General features: G+C 43.5%; 2 protein-coding genes and 1 long non-coding RNA gene across 5 annotated transcripts; 1 reads left to right on the plus strand and 2 right to left on the minus strand.

Moving 5' to 3' along the window:
• Window positions 1-881: 881 nt before the first annotated feature.
• On the plus strand, window positions 882-6,686 carry LOC127347309 (uncharacterized). Of its 3 annotated transcripts, none has more exons than XM_071818849.1 (6): window positions 882-1,055; window positions 2,089-2,252; window positions 3,387-3,493; window positions 3,602-3,893; window positions 4,082-6,057; window positions 6,225-6,686. In XM_071818849.1, exons 3-6 carry the CDS (start codon window positions 3,467-3,469, stop codon window positions 6,543-6,545), a joined length of 2,616 nt encoding a protein of 871 aa, XP_071674950.1. In that variant the 5' UTR covers window positions 882-1,055; window positions 2,089-2,252; window positions 3,387-3,466; the 3' UTR covers window positions 6,546-6,686. The 3 variants fall into 3 exon arrangements, with proteins under 3 accessions (XP_071674950.1, XP_071674951.1, XP_071674949.1); XM_071818848.1 differs by lacking the exon at window positions 882-1,055 and adding an exon at window positions 1,064-1,344; XM_071818850.1 differs by lacking the exon at window positions 2,089-2,252.
• A 931-nt stretch (window positions 6,687-7,617) lies between these two features.
• LOC127347311 (uncharacterized) lies at window positions 7,618-11,167 on the minus strand. The gene is made up of 7 exons (XM_071819681.1): window positions 10,995-11,167; window positions 9,889-9,981; window positions 9,740-9,811; window positions 9,409-9,546; window positions 8,852-8,965; window positions 8,638-8,728; window positions 7,618-8,564 (listed from the first exon to the last, which is right to left on the minus strand). The coding sequence occupies exons 1-7, from the start codon at window positions 11,076-11,078 to the stop codon at window positions 8,134-8,136; spliced, it is 1,023 nt and encodes a 340-aa protein (XP_071675782.1). The 5' UTR covers window positions 11,079-11,167; the 3' UTR covers window positions 7,618-8,133.
• Window positions 11,168-13,429: 2,262 nt separating this feature from the next.
• Window positions 13,430-15,306, minus strand: LOC139830937 (uncharacterized). Its single transcript, XR_011744471.1, has 2 exons — window positions 14,941-15,306; window positions 13,430-13,632 (listed from the first exon to the last, which is right to left on the minus strand). It is a non-coding gene; the product is annotated as an uncharacterized lncRNA (long non-coding RNA).
• Window positions 15,307-23,380: the final 8,074 nt, after the last annotated feature.

Raw genomic sequence — 23,380 nt, forward strand, 5'->3', positions numbered from 1 at the left:
TTTTTTTCTACTACTCCTGTCTATAAAAAGATGTTGAAAATTTATGTAAATTCAAATATATTTAGACATCCTTTACCGTATACATAAATTTAAATTTAGACAAAACTTTAACATTCTTTTATGAACGGAGAAAGTATAAGCTTAGTCAAATTTTAAGTTGTTTGATATTAAAGAAATTACGTTTCGAAAAAAAAGATATTAAAAAATTACACGTCTTTTTTTTTCTTCAGAACGGAGGTAGAACTACCGTGTACTTCCGCCCAACAATTTTTTTTATGTGTACATGGTCCACTGTACCTGACACAAATCCGAATACAAGGGTTATCCTTGGTCCCAATGCAGGGCCGGCGGGCCCATCATTTCCCAGACCAGTGTGGTCCCCACCGTGTTGGAATCGGAAGAAGAGACAAAAGGAAAATAAACAAATCTGAACCCTCTTGTGCACGACACGAAGCTCAAAGTTTCTACACGAGGATTACAAAATACGAATTTGAAATCGCCGGTTGAATTAATAAGCAGCACCGCCCTACAACAATAATACAAAGTCTTCACCACTGTAGCACTGGTGTACAGGTCTCTGGTCAAAAGCCAGGAAGTATTGTGAGCAGTACAAGTAACAGTGTATTCAGGGAAAAAAATGATAGTAGCACTTGTACACTGTACGACTGTACAAGTAGCAGTACTGGCAGAAGCATTCCCACTTAGTCAAAAGGGAAAAAAATAAAACATTCTACTGTAACACTATACTGAATTTTGTTTTTTATGCTACTGTCAAAAGGAAATAAATGAGGATATGTCACTTTTCAACTCTTGAGAGGAGGGGAGGCAAGGAGGAAGAAGAAAAGAGTAGCTTGAGCTGCCTGGGCGGGAAAGGAAATAGCCCAACGCGCATGCGAGTGGATTGGTGAGAGAAAAAAAAAAGAAAAAAAGGATAGTAGTAGTACTAGCAGATTTCTGTATCCTCGCGTCGATTCCCACGCTCCTCTCCCTCCCCAAAGCCGCCGCTTTTCTTTCTTCCACATTGCGACGACGCTGCTGCTGCTGCGGCTCCCCTGGTACAGTCCTCCCTTCTTCCTCTTTCCCACTTTGCTTCTCTTCTCCTCCTCCTCGTCCCCTCTCGCCGCTTCGATCTGCTACCAGTTCGAGGGCGGTCGGGCAATGTGATTCCTTCTCTTGCTTCCATATCAAGAGGTTAGTCCAAGAAAGAAAGAGGATTTATTTCTCGAGGGGACGGGAGGGCGGTGGGGTGGCCGATTGATAGGGGAAGAAACGGGTTCACACGGTTCATGTGAAGAAGGGATGATGCCCTCCCCCTCCATGCGACGGGATTAATTGCGCCCCCAGGTAGGAATTAATGCTGCCCCGATTTCGTGTCCCCGCTTCTACTAATGGCCTGCTGCCCCTTCTTGCTCAATCCTTCTTCTCTTCTTCCTCCTTCTTCTTTTCGACTTTTACTTTTTTCCGCGTGGATTTGCAAAGGGAGATGTTCTCCTGCTCCTGTTTCCTGGCCCTCTTCGGCGGGGTTCTGCAGCTCTTGCTCTGCGTCCTTTCCCCCGTCTGGGATTTCGACCAGATTCTGTATGGGATTTAGGTGCTCTCCTGCTGCCCTGCAATCGTTGCCTGAGCTTTCTCTTGCGAGGCGAGGTGAGCGAATTTGGTTTCTTGGTTGGATTTCAGCCGCCGCCGGTGCTGGGACTCGCTCCTCTTCTTATTTTAGGGTTTTCAGTTTGATGCCAGGCGGGATTTAGGAGCAGGTTACTGGACTAGTTTTGATTGCCAATGGAGTGTTCCGCTGTAGACATGTTTGCTCGTTTTGACATTTGCCGGTTTCTTGGATCCTACTCATTGCCCGGTCGGGATTCCTCTCCTGTTTACAGTCTCTTGATAAATTTCATGAAAATTTTACTTGCGCAGTGGAATGCTGGATTTTGTTTTGCTCTAAAGATTTTGGTAACCTCATCGCCAAATATGCCGCTGTTCTTGCTCTATCAGGAGTGTTTTTTTTTCACTGCCTGATATGGATCTTAGGCTGGTAATCTGATAGGATGTGGCGCTAAAAACATTTTTCTCTGTTGCTGCCTGTTTCAGTATCGGTACCTAAGCCCTGCATTTGGTGGTCTCCAATAAACCAAGGGAACAACTGTAGATCGCCGGGGTTGGGTCTCAAAGCACAAGTGTAGGAGAGCACCCAAGGGGAGAGTGTGAGCTCCACTTCGGCGTCATCACACTTTGAGCGTTAATTCGATGACCAGGTTCTGCTCCATATGTTCATTTGTTTTTGTTTTCAAGGGACATCCTGTATATTTCTTTATTTCAATATAGCCACTCGTGTGCAGTAGAAACATCATGGCGATAGTTGGGGTGTTATTTTCGAGATTTTGGAAAGCAACCTTGAAGCATGTAATCAGCATAGACTGTCTTGGATTGATTTATGGAGCACTCAGCTTCACAGTTTCACCTGTTTCTGGGGGGGACATACTCATACATTGCTATACTCTTCCAGGAATTTTCTTAGTGCCATATTTTTCCTTATTGGAACAAAAAAGGGATAGTACCACCAGCTTTGATGTTACGCTTTACCATAAACAGAGGGTGAAAGTAGCTGGACATTAGTAATAGTACTAGCTTGAAATAAAAATCTTGATAGGTTGAGGTGTTTGGGTGGAAGTTCAAGTGCTTTTGTTCCCTTCATCCTTTGAGAAACACTTTTGCATTTTAATTTATTTGTACAACGGTTCAGGGCTACTGATTAGGTAATAATGAGAATACAAATGAATGAGTGGCAATCTTGATAGCTCCTCCATTTCAGCTTATAATCTGTATTTTGGTCTAATACAGGAATTAAAGACGCCACTAGTAGTAGAGATGAATAACCATGGTAACCGTAGTGTTATTTCCTTGAGAATATGAGAGAGAATAGACAGTATGTATGTTTAGCCATAAATGATGAAAAGAGATAAATGAAGACAAAAGAGAGAAAGTCACAACTTCTACATGGATATTTTGAAAAAATATTGCAAAATCTGTAGGCCTTGTATTAGAGGGAGAGAGTAGCATTTAACAGTCTTAGTTTACTGAGTAATGACTTCAAACTAGTATAGCCATGCTACTTAATTTGTTTTTAATTTTTTTGTTTCCTATGTTTTCGTCCTAATAAAGGAAGATATCCCCAATACACACAGGGAAAAGTTATGTTATACCTTGAATTCTTAGGTTACAATTTATACTGTTACTGCTTAAAACTGTATAATTGAGTTGAAATGTTTGTATGGCTATGTCAATCGCTTAAGAAGTTCTGTGTGAATTCCATAATGTGTTGCCCATTATAGATTGCTTCAGACTCACGTATTATCTCAGTTCTAAAATGATTCGTGGTTGTGTAACAGGTCTCAAGCTTGAGTTCCACTGCGGTGGTTTGCGAGATTACTATATTTGTCTAGCTCAAATTTTCAAAAAGAGAGGAGCGATGGTGGAGGATGGAATGACTCATCTGGTACAGTGATTAGATCTCTTGATGTCTTTGTATGTTCATAAATTTGAATATCTTTGGCAAGTGCTTTGCATGGAACACTCATTCTTGTTCACTTTCTGCAAATACCAGGATGCCAAACCTATCTCCAGTGGTGCTTCCCCAAATCATAGCCAATCACCTGAAGCTCGCTCAAGAATTATAAATGATGAGAATCAAGAAACTGAAGCAGGAAAATCCTCAGGTGATAAGCTAGCATTGACGACAATGCTAAATGATTCTTCCCTGCAGCTTGGTCAATTACCACCACCAGAGGGCTCTGTGAAGAGCTTGAGTGAGAAGCTTTCCGCTGCTCTTTTGACTATCAATGCTAAAGATGACTTGGTGAAGCAGCATGCAAAAGTAGCAGAAGATGCTGTAGCAGGTATTATTTTTCTGTATGAATTAATAAAACTATTTCAAATAAGGGATTGCAATTCAGATTCTTTATGCAGAATCAGTTTAGCATGATGAAAGAGGAAACTGATTGATGCAAAAAAAAATGATATCAACAAGAATTTACTTTATATTGTAGGACTTAACTCATATTGCATTGTTTTTTGTTAATTGTAGGCTGGGAACATGCTGAGGCGGAAGTTAGTAACCTGAAGCGGCTACTTGATGCTTCATCTCTGAAGAATACCTCTCTGGAGGATCAAGTCAGCCACTTGGATGGTGCCCTCAAGGAATGTGTCAGGCAGCTTCGCCAGGCACGAGAAGAACAAGAGGAGAAAATCCGTGATGCAGTTGCTAAGAAGTCCCAGGAGTTTGAGTCTGAGATGTCTGAGCTCCAGAACATTATTGCTGACCTGAAACAGCAGCTAGAAGCCTCTGATCTGCAGGAAAAACTTCAGGTAGCAGAGAAAGAGAGCAAAGATCTCAAGATCGAGATGCTCACGCTGTCCAAGGAATTGAAGATACTTGCACTGGAACGAGACCTGAGCAACCAAGCAGCAGAGACTGCGAGCAAACAACACTTGGAAAGTGTAAAAAAAGTTACAAGAGTCGAGGCGGAATGCCGTAGGTTGCGCCATGTGACACGTAGAACTTCCTTAGCCAATGATTCTTGTAGGCCTGTTCTAAACAATGCTTGCATGGAATCTCTGACTGATAGCCAGTCTGATAGTGGAGAGCATATGCTAGCCATTGACAGTGAAATAAAAAATTCTGATTTGTGGGCCTCAGCTCTGGTAGCAGAACTCGATCAGTTCAAAAACAGCAATGAGGGCACAAGACATCTTGTAAACAATCCCATTGAGATTGACATGATGGATGACTTCCTTGAGATGGAAAAGCTGGCTGCATTGCCTGAAGCAGACCACACAAGCTCTAGCGTTGGAGCAGAAACTGATTCTGACCAGACTGTGACCAGAGATATATCAAGAGTCGAAACTGAAGCAGTACAGCTCCAGATGATAGAATTGCAAGAAAAGGTTGGAAAGATCGAACACGAGAAAAAGGAGCTTGAGATGGCCTTTGCAGAGGCTAGAAATCAGCTTGACAAATCACGTGACACCCTCATGGCAGCTAACAACAAGCTGGTTGACTTACAGATGCAGTTAAATCTGGCAAATGAGTCAAAAAATGCTGCTTTGGGACAAGCTGAACGGTTCGATGGTGAGAGGAAATCTCTGGCTTTGCAGGTGGAGTCAAAGTCAGCAGAAGTTGAGAAGCTTCAGGATGTTGTGGCTTCATTGGAAGAAAGTGGGGATAGGAAAGAGTTGGAGTTGCAATTAGAATCCACTTCTGTAGAGGTAGCAAATCTTCGGAATGCCATGGCAATCTTGGAAGAGAAGATTGACGCAGAGAAAACTCTGTCTGCGCAGCACAAAGCAGCCTCAAATATGGCAGAGGCAGCTAAAGACTCATTGGAGGCACAGTTGCGGTCCGCACAAAAAGAAATAGGGCAACTGAGAGGAATTATGGAAACACTGAAGAGCGAGGTGCAAATGGAGAAAATGCATCACAAAGAGCTTCTGGCACAAATAGAGGCTATGAAGACTGAATCAGAGAGAACATGTTCGGTGGAGTCTGCCAAAGAATCGTTAGAGGCTCAGCTCCTGGTAGCAAACTCAGAAATCGCAAAGTTGCATGTAACTGTGAGTGCACTGGAGTGTGATGCAGCAAAGGAGAGGGAGTATTCTTCAGAGATCAAGATGCAACTAGAGGCAGTGGAGGGCATCAGAAAGGTTTTGGGGTCCGAGCTTGAGTCTGCACACCAGGAGACCATGAAGCTCCAGGAGAAGGTGTTGTCATTGGAAACGAGGCTTAAGGATCAGATTGCATTGCTGGTAGAGTTGACTGCCAAGGCAGAGGATGCTGTGTCGGGGAGAAGGGTAATGGAAGGTCAGCTTGAAGTAGCAAATCTGGAACTCGCGAAACTGACAAACAAGGTGACCTTGCTGCAAGGGAAGATTGAGCAGGAGAAGCTGCTCTCGGAAGAGTATGAAGCAAAGTGCCGCAAATTGGAGGCTCAGCTGTCAAGGGACACTCGGGAGGCAAAGCTTTGGCGACTCGCCAACACAAATGGTGACCTGAAGTTCAAGCAGGTAATCTTTTATAAGTTATCCGCATTAGTCCAAAATAACTAGCATTGTGTCATTTACATGTACTGGTTAAACATGATCCATATTTGCTAGTGGCCTAGATTTTAAGCACATCTGGAGCCATAGGGTCTAATTGGAGTACCTGTCTCAATTTTTTATCTTCATCGCAGGAGAAAGAAATCGCCAGTGCTGCGGGGAAACTCGCGGAGTGCCAGAAGACGATCGCTAACCTTGGCCTTCAGCTCAAGTCACTGACGGACCTTGACGGTGTCGCGACCCAGCCTGAAAAGCTGGAATCCAAGGACACTCTGCTGGACTTCAGAGAAGGTGGTGCTGAGCCGCTCGCCGATGAACTATACAGTCTGGATCTTCCAAGGAACAACGGGAGCCGCATCTCGCCTGTTCCTGCGGTCGAATCCCCGTCGCGGTCCTCGTTTTTCTCGGGCGGTTTATCATCGATTAGTAGCTACAGGAGCAAAGCTAGAAAGTGAGATCTGATGGGGAAGAGATTGTGCATAAGTTATCTAACTGTTTCGGGATGTTGTTGTTATCAGTGGTCACCTGGTGGTAGATGAGACTCCATGGTCACCCGGATTTGTGCTGCCCTTTTGGAAATCCTGTCAGTTTTTTTACTTTCTCCTTGGTGTTTTGGTATTCAACTGTTACTGCAGATGCAGCTGCTACTTGTAGGCTCGCAGTAAAATGTTACCCAACAGCAAACAAACCTTTGTCAAATGCTTCGAGTGGTAAAAACTAGAATTACGTTATGTAGTTCACCGTTTTGCTTGTTTGCTAATCACCATGTGCGCGGACGGTTACAGTCAGATGACTCGTTCCCGTGACAACTACAACCCCTGTGACAAAATCCAGAATTTTTACATGCTTGGCAACATGTTACATTTGACATATCAAATCGAAAGAAATACGTAGTATATATGTTTATTTTAAACTAACTTTTACAGCTCTTGCCGACCTGAAGACGGATGGTTCTGCCCAAGGCAGCGAACGCTAGACGTCTACCATTTTCACAGATTTAAGTAGGGTGTGCTCGGCAGTGGACAATTGGCGACACCCTCTTACAACACCAAAGCCTAAGATAATTTTCTTACTCCCATATCATTTTCAGAGTGCAGCCTTAAGTCGCATATCATGGCCGTGGCTGGCTACTGTGGAAACATGTCCGTAGGTAAGTAGTGCTGACCACTTTTTCTATGTGCGTATTCAGAGAAAAAAATATTTTTTAATTTAAAGTTGGCTCCTTATGCAGATGCAGGATCTCGACATCTCGTTAAGACGTCACCTGTGTTAAGAACTAAGCATTCGGATCGTATTATAATGCTGACCGATTGACAATTTAAGACTACGTAAATTGGTCATCCCTTGTTGCAGGAAGAAACGAAGAGCACTGACAATAAACCCTGAAACCACGCTATATTTGTTCATTGGCATTTTTTTTTAAACGATCCCATGGATCGAATTTCATTACACAAGGATAAAGAAAACAGCAGAGTCTCACGCACATGCGTGTTCACGGAACAGCAAACAGCTATTACAAATGCCGCCTAATGCTAGTGATATGAACTATTACTTGTTCATCAGCATTGATGTACACGAAATGAAGCTCATCGACGTGCACAAAAAGAAAACAGTATCCTGATTCGTTGTTGTGGCAATTAACCTAGCTGGATAAAACTAGAAAAGGTAAATCTGAGCTGCGTGGTGTTGGTCACTACTGAAGGTGCACACAAGATGTAGTCGATCACCATGGTGCTGTCAGCAGCTACGGCATACCCAAGGCCACCTTCATCTTCGCGACCGACTCCTCAATCTTCGAGGCCAACTCCTCAATCTCATCCAGCTCCATGCCCACCCCCTTCAGAGCGTCATTCAGGCTTGACAACTCCGACCTGAGGGCTCTGATCGTCTCCAGGTCAAGGTCTCGCTCCAGGACAGCCACCTGGAGGTCATCGACGGGCTTGCGGAGGAAGGCAATGTCCATGCCCAGGCCCTTCAGAGCGTCATTCAGGCTTGACAACTCCGACCTGAGGGCTCTGATCTTCTCCAGCTCACGGTCTCGCTCTAGGACAACCACCTGGAGGTCATCGACGCGCTTGCGGAGGAAGGCAATGTCCATGCCCAGGCCCTCCAAGGCCTCCAGCCCTCCAGGGTCGTCTTCCAAAACGCAAGGTCCTCGAGGAAAGAGGAAGAGGCATAGGAGGTCCTGATGCCCTGAGCGATGTCGACCGTCTGTGAGATTACTCCTGCGGCGAGCACAGGGTTTATGGGCTTCATCAGATGCCTATGGAGGAACATCTTCCTGTCGCAGCAGAGCTGGTAGTACTTCCTACGCAGGTGACCGGGGAGTAATTCGCGGTCGATGACCAAATCATCAAGGATGATATTAAAGTCTGCAAAGCTTTTAAGAGCGTCAAAATCGGTATTATCGCTGAATGTGTTGCTGCTTGATGGGGTAACCTCCGAATCCTCATCTTCATCTGAACTTTCTTCTTCTGCGCCGAAGGACATGGGGCATGATTAGTATGATAATATTGCAGAATAATCATAATAGTACTCTCAACTCACCTAAGGTATTGCTTGGAGTGGACGTGTCAAAACTCGGGTGATGAGACGCTCCACCAGTTGTAGCGAACCTGTTCTCTGGACTTGTGCACACCTGAAAACAATAGTCAATCACGTTAATCATATTGGTATCGAATATTATCGACAAATGGGTGGCATTCATGTAGTGCATTTGAAAACAACATATGATGAAGGAACAGCGGAGCAACATACTGACCTTAAATCTTGTCGGTCTCACGAGTTGAATACTGCTGCTTCTGCTATCAACCAACGTTGGTTTCTCTTCCTCCTTGTTGCTAGAAGATTTGGACCCTAATTGCCACTCCTTCCTCTGAAAATAAAGCAACCAAACAAAGCACAACAATGAATTCAATGTCTGTTTACATGCGCAGCTGAAGATAAGAAATAATCTGAGTTATGAAACTTTTCGACGAGTCAAAATGTCTGAAGAATTATGAGCCCATGAACATGCATTAAAATGCCAATCTTTTGTATTAGAAGAACGAGAAAAAACAACAAGTGCACTACTTAGATGACTGCAACCTAAAATAGTCCAGAACTTATGAGAAAGTGTAGACAAAATTGCTAACCAGAACTAGAGAACAGGAAAAGAAAGCGAAAAGAGCCATGAGACGCCACTCTAACAGTATCCAGCCATAGGAAGCATGATGAGTTCATAACTGATATTGAAATCTCCATCTATTGACTTTCCTGATAGGACATGTTCATATCACACAAACTAATAAAAGATCAAATTTTTTGAGTGCATCTTACTTTATAACCTGCAGCCATTCTTGCTCCGCGTTTATAACGAAAGCCTAGATTACCTCCTGTAGACATTCTTGCTCCTTGTTTATAAAGAAAGCCTGGACGCCTTTCTTGCCCATTCTCCACACTCGTGGGCCTCATGATCTGTCAGCAATTTACAAAAATATGATCTAGAAGGAAAAAAAGAATGGGGAACTATTGCGACAATGTCAAGACATTGTTCCTTTGATTTAAAGTGATGCACTGAAATCTGAACGGAGCCTCTTGTGCCGCATTTAATGTATATAAAGGAGAACAGAAGAAATAGAACACTTAGTTCCAAAGGAACAAATTCGACCTTGTCATTTGGATCATCACAGTCATCAACTGCCTTAGCTTGTTGACCAACAGCAGCATCGACCTTCTCACCCTGCAATCACCAAAATTTGAGCCTCTTGTGCCCCATTTAATGTATATACAAGAGAGCTAAAGCAATAGAACATTTACTCTCAAAGGAACGAATTCGTCCTTGCAATCTGGATCATCACAGTCATCAACTGCCTTAGATTGTTGACCAACAATAGTAGCAAGCTTCTCATCCTGCAATCACCAAAATCTTATTATTGCATCACAAGAAGTTGGAACTAAAGCCTAATAACATCATTTTCTAAAAGATTACTATAGCATAACAACATGGAGAATGCATGCAGTCATTGTGTATTTCTGCTAGCCGCTTCATTGCTAATGAGCACTGTAAGAAAAGACGTAATAGGCATATGATTTTCAGTTTGTCAGGCAATCCCACATGGTAACTGGTAAGTATGATCGAAGATTCAGAAACAAGGCTAATTAACTTGCTGACAGAAAAGATTCGTGAAGTTGCCAAACAAACTGAGTCAGGACTTCCAATGAAAAAGACAACACACACGAATAATATATTTATCTGAATGACGATTTTAAGAAGTTTGATTCATGGACCAACCGTGGCAGAATCAATTTCCGTAGTATACTATATGAGAAGATGCATTTGATACTCAGAACTCTGTAAAGCATAAATTCAGCAACGATAACAATAATAAGCATATGAAGTTGTCAAAAAGATATCAATACCCTAACAACATGGAGAACGCGTGCAGCCATTGTGTATTTCTACTAGGCCCGCTTCATTGCTAATGAGCACTATAAGAAAAGACATAATAAGCATATGATTTTCAGTTTGTCCGGCAGTTCCACATGGTAAGTTTGATCCAAGATTCAGAGACAAAGGATATAATGCTAATGAAATTTCTGACAGAAAAGACTAGTGAAGTGGCCAAACAACAGTCTCAGTCAGGACTTCCCACTAAAAGGACAACACACGCAAATAATATATTTATCTGAACTGATGGTTTTAAGATGTTTGGTTCATGGACCAACCGTGGAAAAATCAAAAACGTCATATGATGTATATCTGAACTACTCCCTCCGATCAATATTACTTGATGCTAAAATAGATGTATCTACAACTACAATGTATCTAGATAAATCTATATTAGCGTCAAGTAATATGAATTGGGGGAGTAACGATTTTAAGATGTTTGGATCAGATGATTATGTTTCGTGTAGGTTCTCACCGTCGTCGGCTCAAAACCATCATCGTAATCAACGTGCTTGCCGCCGTTTCCAAGCAAAGAGAGCCTCCGATGCACCACCCCCATCTTCCGCCCCACCTTAGTCTTGGCATCACCTGCTGGCGTCGCCCCCTTCCTCTGAAAATTAATTAAGCAACGAAAGCAGAGTTATATAAATTTGAATGCTACTAAGCAACCAATCCTCCGTAATTTCACCACCAAATCCGTCAGTTCATCCAAGGGACGAAACAAAGCCCAGGACGGATGGCGAGATCCTATTGTGCACGAAGACCAGTCGGGGTGGCGTATGTGCGTCCACTTTGCACGAGAAAATAATAAAAACGATGGGGATCTTATCTTTTCTTGTTCTTTCTCAAGAATGACTCTGATAAAAAAACTACTACTGCACGAAAACGACGACAAGATAATCTAGCGGAAGAGATGGAATTAAACGAACGGATTAGAGAAGGAACTTGCTTCGATGCGCTCGTCGATCGCCATGGCTGCAGTCCCCCGGATGTTTTTTTTGCCAAGTACGATGGAGTCGGAGGAGGAAGACATGGTGGTACCAGTATATAAAGGAGAAGCCGACCGTTGGGCAGCCACCGTGATGGACGGGATCCTTTTACGGAGGGGAATACGCTCTGAAATATGTGTTGGCTTCTAAAAGGAAAGAAGAAATCCTCTGATCTTTTATTTCCTACTAGTAAATCAGATACCGTTAACGTTGGAGACTACTAGCATTAGCTCGTCTGCACGTACGTATTGTACTACCTCCACTCCTCCCTGGTTCATCGCTCGCGCACGTAGCCACTTCCAGCACGTACCACCCCACGCGCACCACACGCGTCGTGGGTCTTGTGAGACACTATATATGCCCACGGTCTTTTTGGTCTTTAGTTATGCACGAACATTCTGCCGAATGGTCACTTAGGCAAGGATATAGAAGAGCTAATTCGGCAGAGACGTGGCTGTCTGGTTCGTTTCTTACTATCCTCGCGTGTAGGACTCAATTGTGCGATTCTACAGGGCAGGGGCTTACTTTTACTTGACATTTCTCTGGTGACAAATAATCTAGGACCATCAAACGCGTTTCACTCTTTTTTCCCTCGCAGCATAAAAAAAAGAAAGAAGGAAAACACAAAGCAATTTAGCCAATGTTCTGTCAAGCAGTATATGTCGAGGCAAAAACTCGACAAAAAACTGGTAACTTCTTTAGTTGTTGGATACACAATTTAGCAGCCAAATATTATAACTCGTACTAGGTACACTTTTCAACTGGCCCAAACATAAACAAGTTTGGTTTATTACCGATGAGTTGGGTTATGTCTACATCCTTTTATGTACATTGTGTGATATTAGATATATATGATCTTGGTGTATTGCCCGCTTTCCTGTAGTTACACATCTTTAGATTTTTTCGAAATGGGGCATTGCCTGCATCAATGTGATGCACACGGCTTTTCATTTATTTGAAAGGTTCAAAAATATTCAGAAGTTTACATCACGGGCCAGAGATGGTTGAGACATGTATCAACCATCGGAAAATGAATAAAAACACAGAATTATCCATTTTGTATCCTACTAGTGTGTCGCCACCCAGTAGCCTGGGAAAAGAAGTCCTGAGTAACCATTGTTGGATCCAGTAGGCCGCACGCCGTATAACCTGCAAAAAATTAGTTCCCTTTTGTCTGTTAAAAATTATGTCATTCCGGTTTGTCCAAATAGACCAACATACATCAAATATGCCGATCCGTATTCAATTCTTATCCAATTTATGAACCCCATTAAGCCAATTACCAAATATATTAGTAATATTTGCAGGTGGGTGTATACCCAAAGTAAAATAAATCATTTGCCAAACAATTTTGGCAAATGGACATGATAAGAATAAGTGATTTATGGTTTCTGGCTCATTACAAAAACAACATTTAGTGCATCCATGCCAATTCCGTTTCACCAAATTGTCTTTTGTATTGTTAAGAAACCACATAAATTTTTTGATCTTAAGAGGAATTTTTAATTTCCACAGATATTTACGTAAAAAAGGAGTATGACCATTTATTAAGTCAAGATACATTGATTTGACTGAAAATGTTCCGGAATCAGTAAGGTTCCAAACAAATTTATCCGGAGTGTTTGTCAACTGTACCATCATTAGCCGCTGACAAAGATTAATCCATTGATTACATTTGTTTTCGTTAAAAGCCCTCCTAAAAGCAATATTAAGCGGATTTTGTGCCAACACAGAAGCAACTATGTGACGCCCCGGAACCGGTACCCTGAGGATCCCAGCGAACCCGCCGAAATCCGCACGATATCGATTCCGACACGCCCTCCGACACGACGTGCGCGACAAAGCACACGTGATGCCAGAGGAATTACCACGAGTAGTAACATTACAACAGGTTTACAATAGATCCCACAAGATACATATATACAACAACGACTCCAACGAGTCAAGATACAAATATACAATACAAGATCCAAATCATACAGAAGATCGAATACGTCCGAGTACGGACAAGATACAAATTGGACTAAGAGTCCTGAAGATAACCAGCGGCATCCATAACCCTGCCCAGGCCGAGCCGGAAGAGTAACCTTGCTAGCGTCGTCTTCATCGAACATATCTTCATACCTGCCCGGTTATATCCCGTAGAAGCAGCAATAAGTACGGGTTCGTACTTAACAAGACTTCAAGACGTATAAGCATTCGTCAACCAGTCGTCCTTTGTACTTGAGGCACGCAGGGGACTTAGAGGACGCAAGAGGAACGTCATAGGCAATATGGTGGGGTTAAGCGGCAGCGCGAAAGCACTAAAAACCTATAGAGACACTCTACAACATTCGTCTAATCAGAGAAGATGAGAGAGCGTATAAACTAACAGTTCTATACTCTGCAGACATAACCCAACCGATGTGTTCCCCCCTCGCCAGGAGGTACTTACAAAGGCACTCACACGGTTGTCAAGTTTTAACCATTTATTATTGAAGTTGCACTAACTTACTACGCAAGTTATTATTAATGAACAACATGTGTAAGTTGTCTATGGTCGAGTCATACAGCTCCAAGTCGTCCATAACCGCGGACGCGGCTTATCGATAAGATTGTAACCCTGCAGGGGTGCCCAAATGTGCCCACACGCACGCTCAACCCACTTACGACAGGTGGATATCACGACACACACTCTCCTTCACTACAACAATGTCCAGGAAGCCACCTAACTAAGTTTAACCCGTTTCAGAGCCCGATCGAAACTCCGAGGCGGACCTAGCTGTTGCGAGAACGGCTAAGAGGATCAGAGCCCACTAGAGGATGACCTCTTAACAATACGTGCCGCACCTACGGACGTGCAAGAGACAACAGGGATACAAGGCACTCACGGCTTCCCCAAAAGTAACATCATATCATCTGACCACAAAGAAACATGCTTGCACGCCCGGGAGAAACAAAACAAACATCCAAACTAGTTGTGGCCACTGGACAAAGCTGTAGATTCCGGCAGTGGTCGAGGGGAGACCCGGTAAGCATACCCACGTGTGGTTAGAGCGCTCAGTCTCGGAACAGATAACAAGAACTCGGGGTCCTAAGATATTTAGGAAACACAAGTGAGCCGTCACAAAACATGCAGCTGACCCACCGATGCCTCCGCTAAAACAATTATCAACAACTAAAGTAACCATGATTCTTCCCAACATATAACCCGATAAGATAACAACAACGGTAACAAGATAAGACAGCACTAGCATGCACTACGACTCGCAAGGGCAGACTCGATAACCAAACAATAGCCGTAGGAGGTGGTGGTGGAAATATGGGCTGCTTGAGGTAACAAGTGGAAAGGACACGTGACAAGAACGCAACTCAAGGATAGCATGAGGGAGAAGGCAAAATAAAATAGGTGAGCGACTTCTGCAGGGGCAGAAGTATAGGGGAAAAGCTTGCCTGTTAAAGCTTGCCGAAGAACATCCGGAGAACTTGTCGTATCTCACCACACCACTTCGCGATCCTATCCGGGAAGAAACAAATGCTGGAACACACAACGTATGCAAGTCTTACTACTACGGATAAAGAAGATCCAGCATGATCAAGATGATATGCATGACATGGCAAACATGATGCGATGCAGTTTATCCATATTAATCGGAGTCGGAACCCCGGACAAACAATTAAAGTTGGAGTTGCATTTTCTGCCGACAAACTTAAGGGTGGATTAGCATAGCAAACATGGCAGGGGTGAGCTACATCAAAGTTAAATGGAACCGGGACAACATTTATACAATATCCCACATATTCCATATGTTATCTATTAGGTGATAATTCAAACTATCACGAAATTATATGAAACATGATGCAACAGCAAGCATGAATGGCATATTCATGTTCATTGGATTTTTTTGAACAATTTTCATATATAACACTTTCTATTTCGAGTTAGGGTTTAGGAGATATGATTTAAACCATTTTGCAAAAGAGAGATAAACAAAAATAAAATAGATGTGGGAATCTGAACGTGTTGGGCTGCTACCTGCCGCGTCGGGCGAGGTGGTGCTGGTGGCCCGGACCGGTGAGGAGATGCAGCCTGGCACGCTGGCCTGCGAGGATGGATCTGGGTCGAAGCCCATCAACAGATCTGAAGGTGAAACAAAAAGTGGAGATTAATTTGCCTCCCTTGGGTTTTGAGCACAATATCTGCAGCGTGATGGATCAAGGAGCTAACCAGCCAGGCTACTGTGTGAATGTTGAAGGGAAACTGGGGCACTTCCTTTTGAACTCGACCACAGCGGAGCTCGGGGCCATGGAGGATGCTTGCAGACGGGCTCGGGAATGGCGGAGATGGGGCGAGCCAGGATGGGCGAGATGGTGGCGGGGGTGCGGCTGAACGTGGGGAACCGGATGGTGGTGGAGCCAACGCCAGGGGATCACCGGAGCCTTGCCGGCGGTGAGGTCCCGCGGAGAAGGAGGCCGGCGCATGGTGAAGAAGGGGAAACCGGAAGCAAAGGGGGAGGGGAGGAGGTGCAGGGGATGCGCCGCAACGCGCTGAGGCTCAACCTGTGCTCAGGTCGGGCAGACGACGACGGTGGCTGCCGGAATTCGGAGAATTGGCCGCCGGCCAGAGCGGGGGAAACGGCGAAACATGGTCGATTTGGGGCGTCCGCGTCCGATTCTCGCGCGTGGAGGGAGAGGAGAACAAGGCGGTCCTGGTGGTGGTGTTGGCTCGTCGAGGGGACGCTCCGAGCGGCGGCGCCATGGCGAGTTCACGGTGGCTGGGGAGTGAAGGAGATATGCCCTAGAGGCAATAATAAAGTGGTTATTATTTATATCTTTATGTTTATGATAAATGTTTATATATCATGCTAGAATTGTATTAACCGAAACATTAGTACATGTGTGATATGTAGACAAACAAGAAGTCCCTAGTATGCCTCTTAAACTAGCTTGTTGATTAATGGATGATTAGTTTCATAATCATGAACATTGGATGTTATTAATAACAAGGTTATGTCATTGTGTGAATGATATAATGGACACACCCAATTAAGCGTAGCATAAGATCTCGTCATTAAGTTATTTGCTATAAGCTTTCGATACATAGTTACCTAGTCCTTATGACCATGAGATCATGTAAATCACTTATACCGGAAAGGTACTTTGATTACATCAAACACCACTGCGTAAATGGGTGGCTATAAAGGTGGGATTAAGTATCCGGAAAGTATGAGTTGAGGCATATGGATCAACAGTGGGATTTGTCCATCCCGATGACGGATAGATATACTCTGGGCCCTCTCGGTGGAATGTCGTCTAATGTCTTGCAAGCATATGAATGAGTTCATAAGAGACCACATACCACGGTACGAGTAAAGAGTACTTGTAAGGAGACGAGGTTGAACAAGGTATAGAGTGATACCGAAGATCAAACCTCGGACAAGTAAAATATCGCGAGACAAAGGGAATTGGTAATATATGTGTATGGTTCATTCGATCACTAAAGTCATCGTTGAATATGTGGGAGCCATTATGGATCTCCAGATCCCGCTATTGGTTATTGGTCGGAGTGAGTACTCAACCATGTCCGCATAGTTCTCGAACCGTAGGGTGACACACTTAAAGTTGGATGTTGAAATGGTAGTTCTTGAATTATGGAATGGAGTTCGAATATTTGTTCGGAGTCCCGGATGAGATCCCGGACATCACGAGGAGTTCCGGAATGGTCCGGAGAATAAGATTCATATATAGGATGTCATTTTATGTGAAATAAAATGTCGCGGAAGGTTCTATGGAAGGTTCTAGAAGGTTCTAGAAAAGTCCGGAAGAAACCACCAAGGAAGGTGGAGTCCACAAGGGACTCCACCTCCATGGCCGGCCAGCCCTAGTGGGGGTGGAGTCCCAAGTGGACTCCACCATAGAGGGCCGGCCACCCCCCACATGGGAGGTGGGAATCCCACCTTTGGGTGGGAGTCCTAGTTGGGCTAGGTTTGCCCCCTCCTATGGAAGGTTTTGGTTTCGGGTCTTATTCGAAGACTTGGACACCAACACTTGGGATCCACCTATATAATGAGGGGCCAAGGGAGGGGGCCGGCTAACCCCAAGACCATAGCTTGGCCGCCCCCCTTGAGTGGCCGGCCACCCCCTCCCAAACCCTAGCTTTGCTCCTCCACTTCATATTTCCCGCGTAGCTTAGCGAAGCTCCGCCGGACTTCTACACCGCCACCGACACCACGCCGTCGTGCTGTCGGATTCAAGAGGAGCTACTACTTCCGCTGCCCGCTGGAACGGGAGGTGGACGTCGTCTTCATCAACAACCGAACGTGTGACCGAGTACGGAGGTGCTGCCCGTTCGTGGCGCCGGAACCGATCGTGATCAAGATCTTCTACGCGCTTTTGCAAGCGGCAAGTGATCGTCTACCGCAGCAACAAGAGCCTCATCTTGTAGGCTTTGGAATCTCTTCAAGGGTGAGACTCGATACCCCCTCGTTGCTACCGTCTTCTAGATTGCATCTTGGCTTGGATTGCGTGTTCGCGGTAGGAAAATTTTTGTTTTCTATGCAACGTTATCCTACAGTGGTATCAGAGCCGTGTCTATGCATAGATGGTTGCACGAGTAGAACACAATGGTTTGTGGGCGTTGATGCTCTTGTTATCTTTAGTTTGAGTACTTTGCATCTTTATGGCATAGTGGGATGAAGCGGCTCGGACTAACTTTACATGACCGCGTTCATGAGACTTGTTCCTCGTTCGACATGCAACTTGTATTGCATAAGAGGCTTTGCGGGTGTCTGTCTCTCCTACTATAGTAAAGATTCAATTTACTCTTCTATTGACAACATTAGTATCAACGTTGTGGTTCATGTTCGTAGGTAGATTAGATCTATAGCGAAAACCCTAAACCACGTAAAATATGCAAACCAAATTAGAGAGCGTCTAACTTGTTTTTGCAGGGTTTGGTGATGTGATATGGCCATAATGTGATGATGAATATGTATGAGATGATCATTATTGTATTGTGGCAACCGGCAGGAGCCTTATGGTTGTCTTTAAATTTCATGTTGAGTAGTATTTCAAAGTAGTTGTAATAGTTGCTACATGGAGGACAATCATGAAGACGGTGCCATTGACCTTGGTGCTTCGCGACGATGATGGAGATCATGCCCGAAGATGATGGAGATCATGTCCGTGCTTTGGAGATGAAGATCAAAGGCGCAAAGACAAAAGGGCCATATCATATCACATATGAATCGCATGTGATGTTAATCCTTTTATGCATCTTATTTTGCTTAGATCGCGACGGTAGCATTATAAGATGATCTCTCACTAAAATCTCAAGATAATAAAGTGTTCATCCTTAGTAGCACCGTTATCATGTCTTATCGTTTGAAGCATCTCGTGATGATCGGATGTGATAGATTCGATAAGTACATACAACGGGTGCAAGACAGTTTTGCACATGCGGATACTAAGGTGGCCTTGACGAGCCTAGCATGTCTGAGACATGGTCTCGGAATACGTGATACCGAAAGGTAGAGCATGAATCATATGGTTGATATGATGAACACTTTGAGTGTTCGCCATTGAAATCACACCTTTTCTCGTGATGATCGGGTTTAGGTGCGGTGGATTTGGTTCGTGTGATCACTAAGACAATGCGAGGGATATTGTTTTGAGTGGGAGTTCACTTAGGTTTTTAATTATGTTGAATTAAAATTTGAACTCAATATGTCATAAACTTAGTCTAAACTATTGCAAATATATGTTGTAGAGATGGCGTCCCCACTCAATGTTAATCAGTTCCTAGAGAAAGAGAAACTTAAGAGCAACGGTAGCAACTTCACCGACTGGTTCCGTCATGTGAGGATCTTCCTCTCTGGCGGAAATCTGCAATTTGTGCTTGATGCACCGCTAGGTGACCCTCCTGCAGAAGATGAATCCGATGAAGTAAAAGCTGTTTACGCGACTCGGAAAACTCGGTACTCTCAAGTTCAGTGTGCCATCCTGTGCGATGCGGAATCCGATCTTCAAAAACGTTTTGAGCACCATGATCCTCATGAGTTGATGAATGAGCTGAAAGCTATATTCGAGACTCATGCGGCGATGGAATGCTATGAAGCATCGAAACATTTCTTCGATTTGTATGATGGAAGAAGGCAGCTCCGTTAGTGAGCACATGCTCGCCATGACCGGGCATGCGAAGAAACTCGATGACTTGGGAATAGTGATTCCTAACAGATCGGGATTAATCGTGTCCTTCAATCACCGCCACCAAGTTACAAGAACTTTGTGATGAACTACAATATGCAGAACATGAACAAGGAGTTACCTGAACTCTTTGGCATGCTAAAAGCTGCTGAGATTGAGATCAAGAAAGAGCACCAAGTGTTGATGGTCAACAAGACCACCAGTTTCAAGAAACAGGGGCAAGTCTAAGGGAAAATTCAAGAAGGGTGGCAAGAAAGCTGCCACGCCTCCTATGAAACCTAAGAACGGCCCTAAGCACGATGCTGAGTGCTATTACTGCAAGGAGAAGGGACACTGGAAGCGTAATTGCTCCAAGTATTTGGCAGATCTGAAGAGCGGCCTTGTCAAGAAGAAGAAAGAAGGTATATCTGATATACATGTTATAGATGTTTATCTCACTAGTTCTCGTTCTAGTACCTGGGTATTTGATACTGGTTCGGTTGCTCATATTTGTAACTCGAACAGGAACTAAAGAATAAACGACAACTACCGAAAGATGAAGTGACGATGCGCGTTGGAAATGGATCCAAGGTCAATGTGATCGCAGTCGGCACACTTCCTCTACATCTACCTTCGGGATTAGTTTTAAGCCTAAATAATTGCTATTATGTACCTGCGTTGAGCATGAACATTATATCTGGATCTTGTTTAATGCAAGACGGTTATTCATTCAAGTCTGAGAATAATGGTTGTTCTATTTTTATGAATAATATCTTTTATGGTCGAGCACCACAAAAGAATGGCTTATTTCTGTTAGATCTCGATAGTAGTGATACGCACATACATAACATTGATGCTAAGCGAATTAAACTTAATGATAATTCTACTTATATGTGGCACTGCTGTCTTGGTCATATTGGAGTGAAACGCATGAAGAAACTCCATACTTGATGGATTACTTGAATCACTTGACTTTGAGTCACTTGATAGATGCGAAGCATGTCTAATGGGAAAAATGACAAAGACTCCATTTTCTCGTATGATGGAGCGAGCTACGACTTATTAGAAATCATACATACCGATGTATGTGGACCAATGAGCGTAGCATCGCGCGGTGGTTATCGTTATGTTCTAACCTTCACGGATGATCCGAGTAGATATGGGTATATCTATTTCATGAAACATAAATCCGAAACTTTCGAGAAGTTTAAGGAATTTCAAAGTGAAGTAGAAAATCAACGTAACAAGAAGATCAAATTTCTACGATCTGATCGTGGAGGTGAATATCTGAGTTATGAGTTTGGCATGCATTTAAAGAAATGCGGAATACTTTCACAATTGACACCGCCGGAACACCTCAACGAAACGGTGTGTCCGAACGTCGTAATCGAACTCTCTTAGATATGGTTCGTAGTATGATGTCTCTTACTGATTTGCCGTTATCATTTTGGAGTTATGCATTAGAGACAGCCGCATTCACTTTAAATAGAGCACCATCAAAATCCGTAGAAACGAAACCGTATGAATTATGTTTTAATAAGAAACCTAAGCTTTCGTTCAATATAGTTTGTGGTTGCGAAGCCTATGTAAAGAAGTTACAACCGGACAAGCTAGAACCCAAAGCGGAGAAATGCGTCTTCATAGGATACCCTAAGGAAACTATAGGGTACACTTTCTATCACAGATCCGAAGGCAAAATCTTTGTTGCTAAGAACGGAACCTTTCTTGAGAAAGAATTTCTCACTAAAGAAGTGACTGGAAGAAAAGTAGAACTCGATGAGATTGATGAATCTATACTCGTTGATCAGAGTAGCGCGATCGGAAGTTGTACTGTACCGCCTACACCGGCAACGAGAGGAAGCTAATGATAATGATCATGAAACTTCGAACGAGGAAACCATCGAACCTCGCAGATCGACAAGGGAACGTGCCACTCTGATTGGTATGATCCTTGTCTAAATGTCATGATTGTAGATAACAATGATGAGGACCCTGCGACGTATGAAGAAGCGATGATGAGCCTAGATTCCAACAAATGGCAAGAAGCCATGAAATCCGAAATGGGATCCATGTATGATAACAAAGTATGGACTTTGGTAGACTTACCTGATAGCCGAAAGGCTGTCGAGAATAAATGGATCTTCAAGAGAAAAACAGATGCTGATGGTAATATTTCTGTCTATAAAGCTCGACTTGTCGCAAAGGGTTTCCGACAAATTCAAGGAGTTGACTACGATGAGACTTTCTCACCTGTAGCGAAGCTAAAATCTGTGAGGATTTTGTTAGCAATAGCTGCATTTTTCGATTATGAGATTTGGCGAGATGGATGTCAAAACGGCGTTCCTTAATGGAGACATTGAGGAAGAGTTGTATATGGTACAACCCAAAGGTTTTGTCGATCCTAAAAATGCGACAAAGTATGCAAACTTCAGCGTTCAATCTATGGACTGAAGCAAGCATCAAGAAGTTGGAACCGACGCTTTGATAAGGTGATCAAAGACTTCGGGTTTATACGGTGTCATGGAGAGGCCTGTATTTACAAGAAAGTGAGTGGGAGCTCAGTAGCATTCCCGATATTATATGTAGATGACATATTATTGATCGGAAATGATATAGAACTATTAAGCGATGTTAAGGGTTATTTGAATAATAGCTTTTCAATGAAAGACCTTGGTGAAGCATCGTATATATTAGGCATCAAGATTTATAGAGATAGATCAAGACGCCTAATAGGGCTATCACAGAGTACATATCTGGACAAGATTCTAAAGAAGTTTAGAATGGACGAAAGTAAGAAAGGGTTCTTACCTATGTTACCAGGCAAGGTATTGAGTAAAACTCAAGGACCGGCTACGGCAGAAGAAAGAGAAAGGATGTGTAACATCCCCTATGCCTCGGCAGTAGGATCTATCATGTATGCCATGCTATGTACTAGACCGGATATAGCACATGCTGTTAGTTTGACTAGCAGATATCAAAGTGATCCAGGAATGGAACACTGGACAGCGGTCAAGAATATCCTGAAGTACTTGAAAAGAACTAAGGATATGTTTCTTTGTTATGGAGGTGACCAAGAGCTCGTTGTAAACGGTTACACCGATGCAAGTTGGAACACTGATCCTGATGACTCTAAGTCACAATCTGGGTACGTGTTTATATTGAATGGTGCTGCATTAAGCTGGGCAAGCTCGAAGCGAGTGCACGGTGGCGAAGTCTTCAACAGAATCGAGTACATAGCGGCTTCAGAGGCTTCATCAGAAGCGGTATGGATGAAGAGGTTCATTGTAGAGCTCGGTGTGGTTCCTAGTGCATTGGACCCATTAATCATTTACTGTGATAACATGGGTGCCATCGCCAATGCACAAGAGCCAAGGTCACACAAGAGGCTGAAGCATATCAAGCTGCGTTACCACTCGATTCGCGAGTACATCGAAGATGGAGAAGTAAAGATTTGCAAAGTACACACCGATCCGAATGTAGCAGATCCGTTGACTAAAGCTCTCCCTAGGGCAAAGCATGACCAACACCAGAATGCCATGGGTGTTAGGTATATTACAATGTAATCTAGATTATTGACTCTAGTGCAAGTGGGAGACTGAAGGAGATATGCCCTAGAGGCAATAATAAAGTGGTTATTATTTATATCTTTATGTTTATGATAAATGTTTATATATCATGCTAGAATTGTATTAACCGAAACATTAGTACA

This window comes from Lolium perenne, chromosome 4 (genome assembly GCF_019359855.2).
Source record: "Lolium perenne isolate Kyuss_39 chromosome 4, Kyuss_2.0, whole genome shotgun sequence".
NCBI classification, from domain to species: domain Eukaryota; kingdom Viridiplantae; phylum Streptophyta; class Magnoliopsida; order Poales; family Poaceae; genus Lolium; species Lolium perenne.